Source organism: Oculina patagonica, chromosome 10 (genome assembly GCF_052425735.1).
Source record: "Oculina patagonica isolate OP01 chromosome 10, crgOcupat, whole genome shotgun sequence".
NCBI lineage: Eukaryota > Metazoa > Cnidaria > Anthozoa > Scleractinia > Oculinidae > Oculina > Oculina patagonica.
The window spans coordinates 20,227,410-20,244,757 of record NC_135767.1 but is presented as its reverse complement, the minus strand read 5'-3'; the positions used below and the strand labels follow the sequence as shown (position 1 = coordinate 20,244,757).

The 17,348-nt window shown below is 39.5% G+C and overlaps 2 protein-coding genes across 3 annotated transcripts in view; one reads left to right on the top strand and one right to left on the bottom strand.

Annotated features, from left to right (window-relative positions):
- Positions 1-79: 79 nt before the first annotated feature.
- The window catches only part of LOC144628969 (uncharacterized), a 36,113-nt gene continuing 18,844 nt past the window's right edge, over positions 80-17,348 (bottom strand). For both annotated transcript variants that reach the window (XM_078487103.1, XM_078487102.1), the window contains exons 14-22: positions 8,425-8,917; positions 7,886-7,961; positions 7,549-7,598; positions 7,023-7,138; positions 6,409-6,483; positions 3,396-3,481; positions 2,742-2,811; positions 1,132-1,275; positions 80-642 (exon numbers count right to left, since the gene is read on the bottom strand). In XM_078487103.1, the coding sequence (XP_078343229.1) occupies positions 526-642; positions 1,132-1,275; positions 2,742-2,811; positions 3,396-3,481; positions 6,409-6,483; positions 7,023-7,138; positions 7,549-7,598; positions 7,886-7,961; positions 8,425-8,917 (1,227 nt within the window). In that variant the 3' untranslated portion in view covers positions 80-525. The remainder of the gene's footprint in view (positions 643-1,131; positions 1,276-2,741; positions 2,812-3,395; positions 3,482-6,408; positions 6,484-7,022; positions 7,139-7,548; positions 7,599-7,885; positions 7,962-8,424; positions 8,918-17,348) is intronic.
- Positions 12,093-15,752, top strand: LOC144628781 (uncharacterized). Its single transcript, XM_078486898.1, has one exon. The coding sequence runs from the start codon at positions 12,093-12,095 to the stop codon at positions 15,735-15,737; it is 3,645 nt and encodes a 1,214-aa protein (XP_078343024.1). The 3' UTR covers positions 15,738-15,752.

Below are 17,348 nucleotides of genomic sequence, written 5' to 3'. Positions count from 1 at the left end.
GAAGCAATGAATGAAAAAAGTTGGCAAAGTTCACTTGAGATTACCGCAGACTGCGTGTTTTAAAAACAATAACAGTGTGTCAAGTTTGCTTATTTTATTTCTCGCCTTTAGCGCGAAAACATCGTATACGGCCTAGTGGGGAGACTGGAGCAAGTAGTCATCTTGTCAAGCTGAAGGTTTGCCGATTCTTATTGACCAATCACAAACAGCAATAATATCCGAAAAAGTACAATCGGTAACCCGAAGTGGACCAGTAAACAAAAAGATTCTTATCATTTTAAATCAGGAGTAGCTTGGCGCTCCGAATGCTGTCGTGTCAGCTCGTCGTCGTGACAATGTCTTGCGTTGCCTAGCGACGTGTTACTTGGCAACGTTTTTATTAGAAATATCCTTCGCGACATCTGCTGACTCGTCAATTCAAAGAGTTGATTTCCAAGTCACCGTATCTACGCAGTACTTTAATGCATCTTTTTGATCTGTTACATTTCTATACCCCTTCATCTCTGTTTCAAGCGTGACCTGATGTCACGTTGCACCCTTGCGCTGGTACTTATTGCGTGACATGTCAAGGGCGTTGTCGCAGATGTTTTGATGGATTGAAAGGAACAGTGGTAGGTATGCCATGTAATCCAGGAACGAAATCTGGAAGAAAAAGGAAAAGAATGACATTACCTTTATTCTTTTATGAAGTTCATGTGCCCCTGGCAGGTAACAGATGCAATCTTCACAGGGGTTTTTACCAATCATAGCAAAACTATTGTCCTTGCAATCAATCATATGCGGGACTAAGGCCATCCTCAATTTGTCAAACTTTCACGAGAATAGATAGAACTAGGCACGCAATACGTGCAAACGAATAGTGGGTGCATGGACCTAAACTATACCTTTGCAAAAGTCACAAAAAGAATTCACTGAAAACCGACAAACTTTAGTAAAGTTTAACAGATGAAATGATCTCTGCTCTAGTGCTTGTTCGTCGAGGGCTTAATTTTCAGTCCTTTCTTGTACTCTTACAAGAAGTGCTTTTCGTTTTGCGTTTCTTATGCAGTTGATTGACAAGTAAAACGAAACTATGACGTGGTTTCAGTTTTTTTTTCACTCGTGCTTGCGGGCTCATGCCCGGTTGCTTACCTCCCCTGTATCGGTGGACTGAAGTATGTGACCGATCACGTGATCCTCTTGTTGCTGGTTGAGCCCGCCAGCCTTAAGTTCGATTCTGAGTTGATCAGCGGTGATGAAAGTTACCGAGTAATCCCCCGTCACAAAGAACATGTTCTAGGATAAAAATACATAAGCTTTATGACAGTAATATCAACTAATTCACTATAGTATAAATTATTTTCAAAAAAATTCAGGTTCATATGTCAAGCACGAGAGAAAGTGTTTCATCACATCTCCAAACATTTTCTTCACCAAGTGAAGAGTTGGAAATACGACGCACAGCGGAGTATTTTTGACAAACTTTGAGGTATTTGAAATGCGATAACACTGTCTTGAGTGTTTGCGGTATCTTACAAAACGAAAAATACAATCGTTGAAATGTTTGCTAATTAAGATGATATAATCAAACCAACGTCACGATTATGATTTTCTTTGTTTTTTCAAGATGAAATATTGATCAGTTTGCGCAAAAAGGGGATGTAGTTTTGTCTATATTTAGATCGGGACTCGGGTGTCCATGGAGTGATTTAGACTGTACTGAACAGATTTGCTCCGGCTTTGGAAAAGGGTTCGTGTTTTTCCCCAACTTTTATGAAGTCTGGGCGCGCCTTCCCAGGGGGGGTACTCCGGCTTGTAAATGACGGGGATGATCGAAGGATTATTTTGGGTTTGAAATTTTCGATTCCGGGATTTTTTTGGGTTGGAAGATTTGGCAAGTATTTTTTTGGGTGACTTGATTCAAATAGGAGATTTTTTGGGTATTAAAAACGAACTAAAATGCCTTGGTGCTGCCTTGGCGTATTTATGGTATGATGAATAATCAAACTCAGCGTTATTGCTCCTCCTGGCAATTTAGGGGTAATTTGACAAGGGATTTTTTTGGGGGGTTATTTTTGGTCTAGGGATTTTTTGGGTAATGTCAGAAGACTTAGGGATTTTTTTGGGTCCTGAGTTTTGCCTTCATTCGATCATCCCCGTCATTTACAAGTCTGAGTACCCCCCCCCCCCCCTGGGCGCGTCTTTCCACGCAAAGGACTTATGTATCAGTCAATTCCAAGCGAGATCATCCCCCCCCCGGGCAACCCTCGGGCATTTGACCGCTACTGAGGCCCAGATAGTGGGGAATTTGATCGAACAGAAGCCCGGATGGTCGGGCATTTGACCGTCGACAAAATGTGTCATAAACTATAAAACGCTTGCCAGCTCAAGCGCGTGAAGTTAGTATTTGGTTACGCTAATGTAAAGTACCTAGTTTCAACGTATCTATCTTTTCCTATTAAAATTGGCTGATAAATAGGACATGAGTGTCCGTTTAGACCAAGTGTTAACGAGAAGGGAACTGGTTGTTAGCGAATCCACTCGTACTCGTAGGCTAAATGACCGCAATTCAACGAGAAAACCGACTCACAATGACATTTCAGCCCGAACGGTGGGGCATTTGACCGTGCAAATGCCCGGGGGTTTCCCCGGGGGGGGATGATCTCGCTTGGAATTGACTGATACATTACGTGCACAAGTCTCGACAAAAAAGATCTAAGTATAATGAAAGCCACGAAGGAGTAACTGAAGCTTATTCTTACCCTAAACATGTCCAACTTGCATTCCAGTTCAAATAGGTCGAGTTCTTCCACCAGTTGCTTGACAAACGCACTGAAATGAGAAAAAAAGTCCTTAGTTAGGTTTTTTTACGTGCAAAGCAGCTCATACTCACTATGATGGCGCCGTATGTCGTAAGCCAGAAGCTTAGTTACAGTCATGTGATTTTTGTGATTTATTGCGGGGCCTGAAAGGGTGAAATGGGAACTGGGATTTTGGCAAATTTTCACTGGAAAAATGGGATTTGGGTCACTGGGACTTGGAATCAAAAACAAATTAACAATAAAACTGGGAATGGGATTTGAATTGGAAAATCGGGAAAACAATAGGCTGGGAGTTGAATTTGGTTAAAATTTGGGGTCGGAAGTGGGATTTATAACCCCCCACCCCCATCCTCAGGACCCATATATTCAAGGGATCGAATGACCCAGTGACTACTGAGCTGACCTTTGAATTTTGCAATTTTACGCCAAGTATTGTTGTAAAATCGTAAAAAAGTATACGATCATTAAGGCGACTGTTTACCGGTATGCGCCCTCTGGCAACACGTACAATATCAACGATCAGGCCTTACTAAGAAAAACTGATCATTCAGTATCTTTGAGTACTACATGTAACACCGCATAAAATGCACTCACTCCAAGATTGTCACTTTTTCGCACAGTGCAGTTGTCACTGAAAACATCTTGAAAGTTATCCTTGATCCAGGGAACAGCTCCAACACCTGAAAAAAAAAAAAAAAAAAAAAATTCAGAACTGGAGGGACGCTGAGAAATCGGTCAAATCTTGAGCCGGGGAAAAAGTCATATCCCTTTCAAATCTCGTACTGGCCGCGAAGTTGTGGTCTTGGTACAAGATTAATCTTTCCCCAGTTCCCTGAGTAGTGTTGTCTTCTTCCTGAATTTGCGCATGCTATCAGAGAAGTTTAGAGCCACCTTAATATTTTGAAATTCTAGATGGCTCTGAATCCCTAGAATTCAGTGTAACGAACAAGTATTTGCTATACAAAAACACATGTGCGCGGTACAGCATAATTTCGGAACACGAAATTCATATAAAATATGACAAAAACAGAAATTTCGTTTACCATTTTTCTCCGAGCTATTCGTTCATGAAAACAAGACAAACAACACTGATTTCATTAGAAATCTATTTAAAAAGAACGACAATTAACAAAAATCAGTTCATACAACGAAAAGGAGTGAGCATTTGAGTAGAAGCGGGCTTATATACCTTTTACGTATTAAAAACGCATGAGTGACTACTGAAAATTATGCACCGTACGAAATCAATTACCACCTCTTTACAACATTGTTATCTGTGTAAATGGTTTTTGAATGAACTGTTATTCTTGTCAACCTTTACTGTTGCTAAATGCAAATATTTTTCGTCACCTGTCGAGAAAAGCTGCTAAAAGTATTGAGAATGGACTTAAGCAATTAAAAATTCCATGGTTACCATAATTTAACAAAAAGACCGCAGCGAACCTTGAATAAACTTCAAAGAAGCACGAATAGGGGGCAGAGTCAAGGAAAACATGTTTACTCGGCATAATCACTTGCTTGACGGTTCTTAATTATTTATAGATTGCTACGAAGCTGCTACTTTACATCGATGCTGCTATAAAAACCGTGCCAGTTCAGGTGTGGTTTTGTTACTCTGTGAAATAAGATATTATAACAAAAGTGGCGAACTGCAATTAACTCTTTTGTTTAATGTGTTGAGAAGGATCAACGCAATTCGCGAAAGTTTAATTGATATTTTTACCGAGTACTGTACAACAAAGCACGTCTTTGTGTGCAATTGTTTTTAAACGTGAAACAGTATTTACTGTACGTCAGAAAGACGCAAGAACTGGAAGAGATGAGCTGACATTAGCGGCGAAGTTTATGACGAAAACTCACTTTTACACGGAAGCCAGTAAAAGTTAAGGAACCCAACAAACTGCTACACAGGAAACTGTACGCTTTTCGTAATCTTGTCGCTTCGTGGATTTTAGCCAGTTTGAATCTTCGCGATGGAAGCTCTTGAGAAGAAGAACGGATGCATGAAAGTTGAAGACCCATACTTTGGTAAACGAAAACCTTCAGCTACTTTGAAGCGAATTCAAAGAAAGATATCGCTTTTGGAGAATCAAAAAGAACACAGACAAATAAACCAAGAGCGCGCTTCGAGTGTAACGCCTTTACAATCAAGAAACGCCGTTTCATCTTCGCGAGAAAATGAAAAAGAAGAGATTCGGCCTCGCTCGAATGAGGAATTAACCCGATTTACGAAAACTGCAGCACCTCAAGAACGCCACAAAGCTTCAACAGCACCGGGAGTTTTATCGACTTCGACTTTGACTAAAGACCCATGGCCGACCAAAGATGAATTTGTAAGCTTACTATTTCGGATGATTTAAAGTCGTTTGAGCAATTTCCCCGTATCGTATGTAATACAGGTGTAAAATTAAATTCATATATGATTTTAAAGTTTAATGTGATGTAAAAATTGTCCTAAGTATTTAAATATTTATATGCAGAAATGAATTCTTGAATTCGTTTGGAATATTGAAATGTTATAATGTTTTGCATTGGGTTCCGTGCTGGGAATGCAGCAATTTGAATTTTAAATTTCGTTATGTTAAAAAAATAAAAGAAAGGAAAGTAGTTTTAATAAAGCTCTAGATGATATAAAGGGTATTTTAACATAATACAGAAACATGTCATTTTTCTTTTATTAAGTACACTTACAAGACAAGAATAAATTAGGTTGCCAATATGTTTATTTTGACTAGCACTATAGGAGATTAGCTTCTCTTTTATTACTTATCCTTAAGTAAAGAAGCAAGATAATATAATTCTACGATTGTAAAAACAGTAATTTTTTGGGGGAAAATTCGCAATATATATTGTAAAAATTATTTATGTTTCACTGAATTTCACTTTGAATAAATTATCAAAATCTGACGTTTTGCGCCTAAAGTCTCTAAACACGGGTCTGTTCGATGCTCGTTTTGCTGGCAGACATTTTGATCTTTATGGCGTCATGCAGTTAAATATGCGCTCAGTTTTAAAATGGACAATCTCGTCCCCAAGGCGTGCAAACCATTTCCTTGGTATGTCCGCCATCTTGGATTTAAAAGCCCGAAGAACAGGAAGGGAGGTGTAAAATGCGCTTTTTGGCGCCATCAGGTTTTCTGTTACGTCATGCTGCTAAGTAACAACTTGGATACGAGTGTCTCAATGGGGTTAACCGTTAGCCGTAAAACGGCCAAAAATTTAACCGTTAGGCGTAAAAATTGGAAATTTTTAGCCGTTAGACGTAAAATATGTTAACCGTAAAAAATCGGTCAGTAATTTTAAATAAAACAGATCTAGATTAGGTCACTTCATCGCCTCAGAATGGTCCTGAGACATGTGTTTTTCAGTGATGAAAATTAATTTTTACCTTTTTAAACAATGGAAATTAATTTTTAACTTCTGGTAACCATAATGGAAATAAATTAATCGTTAGCCGTAAAAAAAGCCAAAATTTTAACAGTTAACCGTAAGAGCCACCACCCCATTGAGACCCTCGGATAAAAGTAAACTGCGCAGACTCGCTTAATCTGAGACAAGAATAAAAAACTTATTTCCCCGCTATCTGTGTTGCTGATATATGGCTTACCTGTAATACAAACAAAAGCTGTTTCCTAGACATCCCTGCAATGCTTGGTACCCCCTCTAAGGCGAGCAACATTTGCTGGAAGAACAGAAGAAAATCCTTCAAACGTTCTTGTCTTACACAAAGTTATCTTATATCAGTCAATATATGAAGCTTTGGCGAGTACTTTTACCATCAGAGTAAAGAAACAGAATAAACCAAACTTACAAACCAACATCAGAGAAACCTTCACTACGTTTGTTTCTTTTCCCGCAAACAAAAATTTAAGAGTTACAGCAAGGCGCCCAAAAGTGTGACCACTTTTAATTTATTCACTTCTTTCGTGCAGATTTAATCCAATCAAAAGCCGTGGATAGCTTGCAGTTTACTTCTGATTGGATTAAATCTGCACGAAAAAATTTGAATAAATTAAAAGTGGTCACACTTTTGGGCGCCTTGCTGTAAAACAAGCGTTTGAATCCCTTGGCGAAAGTATATTAGTAGTTTTGCGTGGTTTCCGTAAAACAAATATTCGGAACTAAAAAATTGCACTGCAACTACTTCTCTTGAAACCTCTTTCCATAACATCCTCTTCATTTTCTTTTCCTAGTGTGAACGTAATTATTTAGAACATATACCTCGTAAGATATTATCCCGTCTTCGTTCTCGTCTTCTAGTGTGAACGCACGGCCGTACATTTCCAGGCGACTTCGGTCCACAAGTCGATATTGTGCTAAATAGTCAATGGTTGAGTCTGAAAAGTGACAAGAATCAATCAGGCGAATGAAGAAATATCAGCACCGTTTGTTTTTGCTCGGAATATTAGAAAAACAACAAGGTTATGAGCAACCTAAGCGATGTACGGCTTATATCACAGTTAGTAAAGGTGACCCAGTCTCCTCTACTAACTACACTAAGGGACGGACCATTATTTTTTTGGAGGGGGGGGGGGGAATGAAAAATATTTAAAAAAATTGTTTCCAGTGCCTGGAAAGACAACATAAATTGTTTGAAAAAGCGATATGTATAACAGAATATAGTAAGAATTTCGAAAAAAAATGTTTGCAGAAGTGCATAAACTGAAAAAAAGTTTGCAGAGGAAAATTTTTCATCCCCCCCCCCCCTCCAAGAAAATAATGATCCGTCCCTTAAACCCATGCTTACCTTTTCTCGTTTTAATATCGGCTTGCCCCATGACGTCACTGATAGCTTCCCTGAAGAAAAACGTTTCGTTAAGTTGGAAAGAAAACAGAACAGGCTATAAATACTGACGTTTCGGTAGGGTTAAATGCAACATGTTCTCATCCTCTGACAGTGAAAACAGTTGAAAATCTTCTCAAATTCTGAGGATCAGAGATGCCGCTTTTATCATTTTCTAAGGAGTATCCAACAACTATACGAAAATGTTATCCTTCTGCGACATAAACGATCGTAAACTGCTAAAACATGGCGAAATATTGAGATTATGGCGAAAGACAACATGACAAGATATTTCACTTACTTCAACACATTCTGCAGTCTCTTTCCCAGCTCTGCTCGTTCTTTAAATGCCGCGTTCACTCGGTTCACTCCTCGAACTGGGAAAGAGAAACATTTTTTAAAAGGAATTGCATAGATCTGTATTCGGCTTCAGTTCGCAGAAAGTAGTTAGTTATCATTGTTGTGAAAAACACCATACGGGCGCTAATCGATTAACCTTTTTCAATTCCTTTCCATTTTTTAAAAATTTTATATGTTGGTCGTTTTTCATTATTTCGTGAATCAAACTCACGCCAGGAGCACAATGGGCTCCTGACTCACGCTGACTTCAAATTCAGGAGGCGGAGCCTATCAATGAGTTTGCACGTGCTGTAGTTGGTTCTGGATTGGCTGAGAAGTTTAGAAAACCAACAAAAAGCTGTCAGTCAAAAAGTAGCCTGCAAATACAGCCGCCTCTCATTCGCACGTAGTAGCAGGAGCGAATGAGAGGCGGCTGTATTCGCAGGCTAGTCAAAAAAATGCACGTGCGGCAATTAATTTGTTAATTATATTTTCACTCACCCTTTGGAACCACCTTCTTTAATTCTTCCTCTTTCTGTTCCTGTTCAACCTTCTCTTTTTCTTTCGTCTTTTCCTGCTCCTTTTTAGTTTCCTCTCTTTCCTCTGGCTTCGTTTTGACGTCATTATCATTTTTCGTGACGTCAGCGGCTACCTTATCACCCTCCTCTCCCTGCTTTGTTGGTGGAACTTCTTCACCAGTTCCCTCGCCATCAGTCATTATAATCTCTTCACCAGACTCCACAGTTTCAATAACACGCGTGGGACTCGTAGCCACTAAATTACCCCCAGTCTCTTCCTGTTGCTTGGATGACTTTCGTTTAGACTTTGGCGTTTTCTCCTTTTCTTTGTACACAACAATTTGTGAAATGATTTTTTTAGATGGTTTTGTTTTTTTGGTGGATTTAAGCGGGATTGAAGACAGTTGAGATTGAGGTTCAACAGGAATATCTTCTTCGACTTGGGCAGGCTCGATTGGTTCACGATGTTTATCGAGCTGCAAGAAAAATATCGCGGTTATTATATAACGTACGTTATTTCTACTCCCCCCCCCCCCCCGCCTCCTTTGTTCGCGCCAAAACTGAACACGTGATCACATGTCACGCAACGAGTTCAATCGACATTTGTATATCGTTTTCGACTCGTGTTACGTTGATGTTTGTACTTATTCAGGAAGAGCTGAATAAATCTAGTTCTAGTTCAAGATAACCGTTTCGTCGATCGTCCGTTTATCCCCTTTTAAATTCACCCCGAACATCCGTCTGAACATCCTTACACCAACAAAGAAACATCACCGCACGACCCACTGTGACACATATGTTGTGGCTTATTATAAGTCAAACATAGGATTATTGCTACTACACTTTAATAGATAAGGGTCTGAATGATGATAAACTAGTATCTGAGAATTGGCCAAAATTTTAACTGAGATCTGAGATCTCCAAAATATACTGATACCTGAGAAATAGACTGAATTTTTTTTATAGCTGGGAAATGCTAAAAATTTTAACTGATAACTGACATTTCGGCATCCAATTCAGACTGCTTTAGGATACTCTAGTGATTTTTTTTTTGTACTCCTCTATACTATCAGTCAGCGACAAACCTTTATCAAACTATGTCATCCCCTGACTACAATTACACTACTCCTCTATCTCTTTGTTTTTTGTTTTAAAAAAAAAAAAAAAAAAAAAAAAAAAAAAAAAAAAACTGTCATCCGCCTGAAATTCTTCCAAGTTTGTTCGACGCCGCGGTTTGCCGAAAATAATACTTGATACAAACATTACAAGTTTCTATTTCAACTTTTTTCTTGTTATGCAACCCATACGGTTATTCCCGCTTATTTTCTCCTTGAGAAAGACAGCCCTTTGTTCAACTGGATTAAAAACTTCCCGGCGAAAGCAAAATATTTTTACATACTCGACACCTACTAGTCTCTAAACCATTAACAAACGCCTTCAGTATAAGACAGGAAGGATAATTGTGTCGAATTGTGTTTGCGTATCTCGACACAATAAATCGAAACTGTGAAGCAGGTTAAAAATGATTCTCAAAATTTCACTTATATGGAAAATGAAAAATCTGAAATGAAATTTAACTAGAAAATTTCATTTTCTAATTTCACGGAGAAACGTCTGATTTTACGTTTTTCGGATATCCGGTCTTTTGCTTTCCAAAGCTAACAGTATCAAAAAAGCTTGACAGTAAAGTTCGCTCTATATACAAACCGAGGAATCAGTTTACTCTAGAAACAGGTCGAGGAATACGTGTTGGTCTTTATCAGTCATTTATTTCAACTGCCGTTGGCGTGGTGAGTAAAACTTGCCTTGTAAAGTTTGCCTTTTACGTGTATAGGGGTTTTTCACGGTTCCGCTGCTCGTTTTTGCTTTTTTTCCTCCTCGCGACAACAAAACTGCCAGCTGATGCTGGCAAACTATGACATTGAGTTTTTTGACGAAAATGTTCAGTATTGCAGTGCTCGGCATCCCCAATTGTCCCCCTCTTTTGATAGTTTCACTAAATAACGCAATTTCTTTTTCAACCAAGACATAAAGGCATGAAACTAGATTTGTACGGTCACAAGTGAAATGTGCACTTAGTTTAAATTTTAGAATCTCGTGGTAATAGCTTCTTCACATATGTGATCAGTAAATAGTCACTCACTCCAGCGTTAAAGGGGGCTATGTCACTGTTGTTAAACTCATTTATCTGATGTACAAAATTACTTTTAAATTGAAGAAAATCTCAAAATAATATTTTTCTAAACTAGAAAGCACCATATTAAAATCCCGGGGGAGGGGCTGGGGGGGGGGGGGGCGCATATGAAAAGGACGGGGATGCTCGTCGTCTCAGCTCACTTAGGGGTGTAAATTTCGGATTCTTGGTCTCGCTTAGGGTGTTCCGGGCAAAACTCCAATATTTTTAGCCATAATGGTCCCGTTTAGGGCTGCACACGAAGAAATATACAAATATAAATTCCACACTTAGTTTTTTGGTATCTTTTAGGGACAAGAAAAGCTTGTGCTCTCTTTTAGGGATCCTTTCCAAAATTTCCGACGAGCATCCCCGTCCCTTTCATCTGCGAGTCCCCCCCCCCCCCCGGGATTAAAATACCGAAAGTAAACAAGGATGGTTGCGACTGAGGAATATTTTACTATCGAAAATGGATTAAAATCGAGAAACTTGTAAAAGTTGTTTATGTTTTTAAAGATGTAGCTTCTTTTCGTGACGCAGCCCTTTTAACGCGGTTCCAATTTATTCATAAAAAAGTTTCGTACAGCAACTGAAATGTTATTCGTACATTCCAACATTTCATGAATTGGACGATTATGAAATGCTGAGTACAAGTTAAGAAAATCAACTCGATCGATCATAGTAAATTCATCGCTAAAGTTGAAGAACATAATGCTTTTTAACATTACGCAAGGTGCACTGAAGGAAGAAAAGGAAAGTACTAAGACGCAATATGGAGTTTCCCTGTGAATTCCAGGGTTCTTTAAGCGTGATACATTGTTCTTTAAAAATTTAGTTTAATTTACAAGAAGAATAAAGCAACCGTAAACTATAATTCAAGTTAAATAATCACAACTAGTGAGAAAGTTCAGAACAAACCTACAAAATTATGAACTTATGTCATTTAAACTTATTGTTCTATTTCAAATGAAGATGTATGATGTCAACTAAATTTTAGACTCACAAAACAGACTCGCATAATTCCCCTAGCACTTTTACACGCGGATCGATGGATTTGACCTTAAACAGCGCACAAATTGAGGACCTTTGAGATGAATCGAGAGGAATCGCGGATTAACCGAGAATTTTGGTCGGCCCTTGTCAGTATGCTAGCGTTTTTCCATTTTGTTTTAAGACGAAACTCGTACCAACCTTTTACTTTGTTACTACACAAAACAGAGGCAAGCATTATACCAGGCTTTTTGAAAAATTGGCATAGATAACTGAACAACATCTACCTTACATTACAGTGAAAGTATACCACAGAAAGTTTTCAAGTAATGTGAATCCGGATTTAGCGAAAATAGTGGCGCGGATTTGGCTAGGGTTGGCCAAATAGCATTGGCACAAACAAACACACTGGTGGGTTTTCGTACCCTATTTATCCCTTTCCTCGCTTTTTTTGTCAGTTGCACTGACACTTACAGATTGAAGGCGTCATGGACAACATAGAAGAAATCATAGAAACCATCTGTATAGCCTTCGTTGTTGCCACTTTCCTTCTCAACACCGGTCGTGCTCTTAAAGCCATCGAGTTATGCAAGGAAACCTTGGTTTTGCTGAATACTAAGGCGCTGAGTATAAAACAGCAATTTGGCAAATCGATTTACGGAGGAATCTATAAAACAATGTTCGACGCGTACTGTCGTATCCACGACAACACAAATGCAATAACATATGGCAGGAAACTTCTCGTCATTTACCGCGAGTGTGGCAAGACAGTCCAAGAAGTGTCTCTTAGCATAACACTGGCTCAGATATATCAGAGTCAAAGTAAGTTTGTTGAGGCAAAAGAACTTAATGAGAGAGGAATTACTATCATGAGAGAAATTGGAGACAAAAATGGAGAAGCAATCTTACAGTTACGATTAGGCACAGTGTTACAGTCTCTCAGTGAATATGTCAAGGCTAAAGAATGTTACGAAACAGCACTTGCGACTGCAGTGGAAATTGGTGAAAAAGAAGGAGAAGCAACATGTTACGGAAACCTAGGAATGGTCTTTCGATCTCTCGGTGACTGTGTCAAAGCTAAAGAATATCTCGAGAAAGCGCTTGCAATCAACGTGGAAATTGGTGACAAAGCAGGAGAAGCAGCATGCTACGGAAACCAAGGGGCTGTGTTTGAATCTCTCGGTGACCATGTCAAGGCTAAAGAATATCTCGAGAAAGCACTTGCGATCAGAATGGAAATTGGTGACAAAGCAGGAGAAGCAATAAGTTATGGAAACCTAGGAGCCGTGTTTCAATCTCTCGGTGACTATTTCAAAGCTAAAGAATATCTCGAGAAATCACTTACAATCAACGTGGAAATTGGTGACAAAGCAGGAGAAGCAGCATGTTACGGAAACCTAGGAATTGTGTTTCGATCTGTCGGTGAATATGTCAAGGCTAAAGAATATCTCGAGAAAGCACTTGCGATCAGAATGGAAATTGGTGACAAAGCAGAACAAGCAATAAGTTACGGAAACCTAGGAAGTGTATTTCGATCTCTCGGTGACTATTTCAAAGCTAAAGAATATCTCGAGAAATCACTTACAATCAACGTGGAAATTGGTGACAAAGCAGGAGAAGCAGCATGTTACGGAAACCTAGGAAGTGTATTTCGACCTCTCGGTGACTGTGTCAAAGCTAAAGAATATCTCGAGAAATCACTTGCAATCAACGTTGAAATTGGTGACAGAGCAGGAGAAGCAGCATGTTACGGAAAGCTAGGAAGTGTATTTCAATTTCTCGGTGACTATGTCAAAGCTAAAGAATATCTCGAGAAATCACTTGCAATCAACGTTGAAATTGGTAACAGACTAGGAGAAGCAGCATGCTACGGAGTCCAAGGAACTGTGTTTCGATCTGTCGGAGAATATGTCAAGGCTAAAGAATATTTCGAGAAAGCACTTGCGATTAGCGTGGAAATTGGTGACAGAGCAGGACAAGCAAGAAATTACGGAGACCTAGGACACGTGTTTCAATCTCTCGGTGACTATGTCAAAGCTAAAAAATATCTCGAGAAATCACTTGCGATCAACGTGGAAATTGGTGACAAAGCAGGAGAAGCAGCAAATTATGGAAACCTAGGATCTGTGTTTCAATCTCTCGGTGACTATGTCAAGGCCAAAGAATATCACGAGAAAGCACTTGCGATCAAAATGGAAATTGGTGACAGAGCAGGAGAAGCAACATGTTACGGATGCCTGGGAACTGTGTTTCAATCTCTCGGTGACTTTGTCAAGGCTAAAGAATATCTCGAGAAAGCACTTGCGATCAGAATAGAAATCGGTGACAAAGCAGGAGAAGCAGCAAATTATGAAAACCTAGGAGCTGTGTTTCAATCTCTCGGTGACTATGTCAAGGCCAAAGAATATCACGAGAAATCACTTGCGATCGAATTGGAAATTGGTGACAGACATGGAGAAGCAACAAATTATGGAAACCTAGGATCTGTGTTTCAATCTCTCGGTGACTATGTCAAGGCCAAAGAATATCACGAGAAAGCACTTGCGATCGAATTGGAAATTGGTGACAGACATGGAGAAGCAACAAATTATGGAAACCTAGGATCTGTGTTTCAATTTCTCGGTGACTATGTCAAGGCTAAAGAATATCTCGAGAAATCACTTGCGATCGAATTGGAAATTGGTGACAGACATGGAGAAGCAACAAATTATGGAAACCTAGGATCTGTGTTTCAATCTCTCGGTGACTATGTCAAGGCCAAAGAATATCTCGAGAAAGCACTTGCGATCAGAATAGAAATCGGTGACAAAGCAGGAGAAGCAGCAAATTATGGAAACTTAGGACTATTCTTTTTATCTCTCGGTGAATATGTCAAGGCTAAAGAACATCTCGAGAAAGCACTTGCGATCACAAGGAAAATTGGTGACAGAGCAGAAGAAGCAAGAATTTGTGGAAAACTGGGAGGGGTGTATCGAGCACTAAGAAAATATAGAGAGAGTAAAGAATATCTGAAGAAAGCACTCGCGATCGCAATTAACATTGGCAACAGAGCCGACGAAGCAGAACTTTACGTAATCCTTGGAAATGTCGAACTATCTCTCGGAGATAAATTCAAAGCTAAAATGTTCTATGAAAAAACACTTGCGATCGCAACTGAAATTGGTAACAGAAGATTAGAAGCAGAAGGTTACCGAGTACTAGGAGATGTGTTTCAATCACTCGGTGAATACCTCATGGCAGAAGAATATCTTGAGAAGGCACTCCCAATAAGCAAAGATATTAGACACGGTGAAATTGAGGCTCGATGTTACGGTTTACTTACATTAACGAAGATATCGCTAAAAAAGTTCCAGGAAGCCCATTGCTACATCTTACGAGGTATTGAAAAAAGCGAAGATTTGCGCGGTTTTAATACAGGCAACGATGAAATCAACATATGCTTTGGAGACATGCATGTCTTCCACTACAAATTGCTCAGTGGAATGTTTCGTGACGCTGGAAATCCTAACAATGCTCTTTATGTTGTAGAGCTGGGACGGGCTAGGGCTCTAGCAGACTTGATGGCAACTTTGTACTCTGCTGAAACACACATAACAGCTAACCCGCAATCATGGATTGGCATTGAAAATGTCATGACGAAAGAAAGCAACTGCACTTGTCTGTACATTTCTTATCGTGCTCAAAGAGTGTTTTTGTGGATTCTCAAGTCAAGCGGAGTCATTTCTTTCCGAGAAATGACAGTGGATAAAAATACTCTTTACAAGAGACTAGCACAGCCAGCTAAACATTTGGATGATTTTTTTGCTATCATGGCGAAAAGTTTCCGCAGCTTTGGTATTTTACCCGAGGGGGTTTGCGAAGATCGATCTTTAAATGACATCGAGCCCGCTGAATCGGATTCTTCTCAGGAGGAGAGCCACGCAGCTTTGCGAGATGCAAAGGGCGAGAAAAATCCCGAACCAAGTTTAACTTTGTTCCACGAAATGCTCATCAATCCTGTGTCTGACTTACTTAAAGAGCCTGAAATCATCATTGTTCCCGATCGCAACTTGTACCGTGTTCCATTTGCAGCTTTACTGGATGGAAATGGAAAGTATTTATCAGAGACGTTCAGGATCCGAATCACTCCTTAATTGACGACTCTCAAGCTCATCCAGGACAGTCCTGCAGACTATCACAGTCAAACTGGTGTTCTGATAGTGGGTGATCCTGATGTTGGTGAGGTGATTTACTGCGGAAGTACCAATAAGAAACTTTAAACCATTGCCTGGAGCAAGAAAGGAAGCAGAGATGATTGGACGACTGCTGGGAGTTCAGCCTTTGTTAGGACAGCACGCAACAAAGTATGCGGTACTTCAAAGGATAGATTCAGTGAGTCTAATACATTTTGCTGCACACGGTAAGCCTGAAAGAGGAGAAATTGCCCTTGCCCCTCCGGGTTCTACTACTGAGATTCCGCAAGAAGACGATTACCTTTTGAAAATGTCTGACATTTCAAAAGTTAAACTGCGAGCTAAACTGGTAGTACTAAGTTGTTGTCACAGTGCCCGTGGACAAATTAGGGCCGAGGGAGTCGTTGGAATCGCTCGAGCATTCTTAGGATCCGGTGCGCGCTCAGTGTTGGTGGCACTGTGGGCTGTAGACGACACTGCAACAGAACATTTCATGAGTTGTTTCTACGAGCACCTTGTTCGTGGGGAAAGTGCCAGTGAATCTCTGCACAAGGCCATGAAGTGGATGAGAGATAACGGTTGTACCGAGGTTTCTGAGTGGGCGCCGTTTATGCTGATTGGAGATAACGTGACATTTGACTTTGGAAAGTAAAAGTAAGTTTCAAATAGCGAAGAAAACAATTCAGATATGATTTTGGTTAGTTGGTTGTCTGTGTGAGTTAAAACAAAATAAAGGCCGTCTTTTATTTCATTATAAGTGACGAATTCAGTACCAAAATCTTACCTTGCCGCTAGCTTTTCGAAAATTCTTTGCTAATTATACTAGCTTTTGCTTCGTTTTAACCCAAAAATTAGGGACGGACCATTATTTTCTTGGAGGGGGAGATGAAAAATTTTCCTCTGCAAACCTTTTTTTAGTTTATGCAGCTCTGCAAACAATTTTTTTCGAAATTCTTACTATTTTTTTTATACAGATCGTGTTTGCAAACAATTTATTTTGTCTTTCCAGGCCCTGCAAACAATTTTTTCAATATTTTTCTTCCCCCCCCCCCCCCTTCAAAAAAATAATGGTCCGTCCCTTAGTAAGGGGGTAAAAAAGCTTTGCCCAGGAACATAACACAAGCTAAAAGCTAGCCATGAACTGCTGACTTCTGGGTCTTAAATCAGTAATACATGCAGCTATTTCAATTAACATTATCGGATAAAAACACTTAAGGCTACTCGACTAGACCAACGGTGGTCTGGGTATTCACTAGAATTTTGCATATTGGCCTAGCAATAATGTACAAGTTTATATTTTTGCACGTAGAGTACTTGTTTTTTCTCTCAGGAGGTCTTTTACTGTAGCTTAACTTTAACTGTCACAAAGCTTTGAGATTTGAAAATTATCCTAAAACTCAGTGTGGCTAAAAGTATCGTTTCCACGTGTCTCAAGAGAAAGAAAACGTTCTAAATAGCTTTTAACATCAGGTCTTCATATATCTCGTTAGTATTCAGCAGGTGCAATTGCACTTATATCCACACCACCTTTCGGTCTTGTTGCGTCTGCTTTAAAGGGACTTATGTCACGGG

Coding starts and splice junctions, on each gene's coding strand:
- LOC144628781 (XM_078486898.1), top strand. CDS start 12,093: ATGGACAACATAGAAGAAATCATAGAAACCATCTGTATAGCCTTCGTT.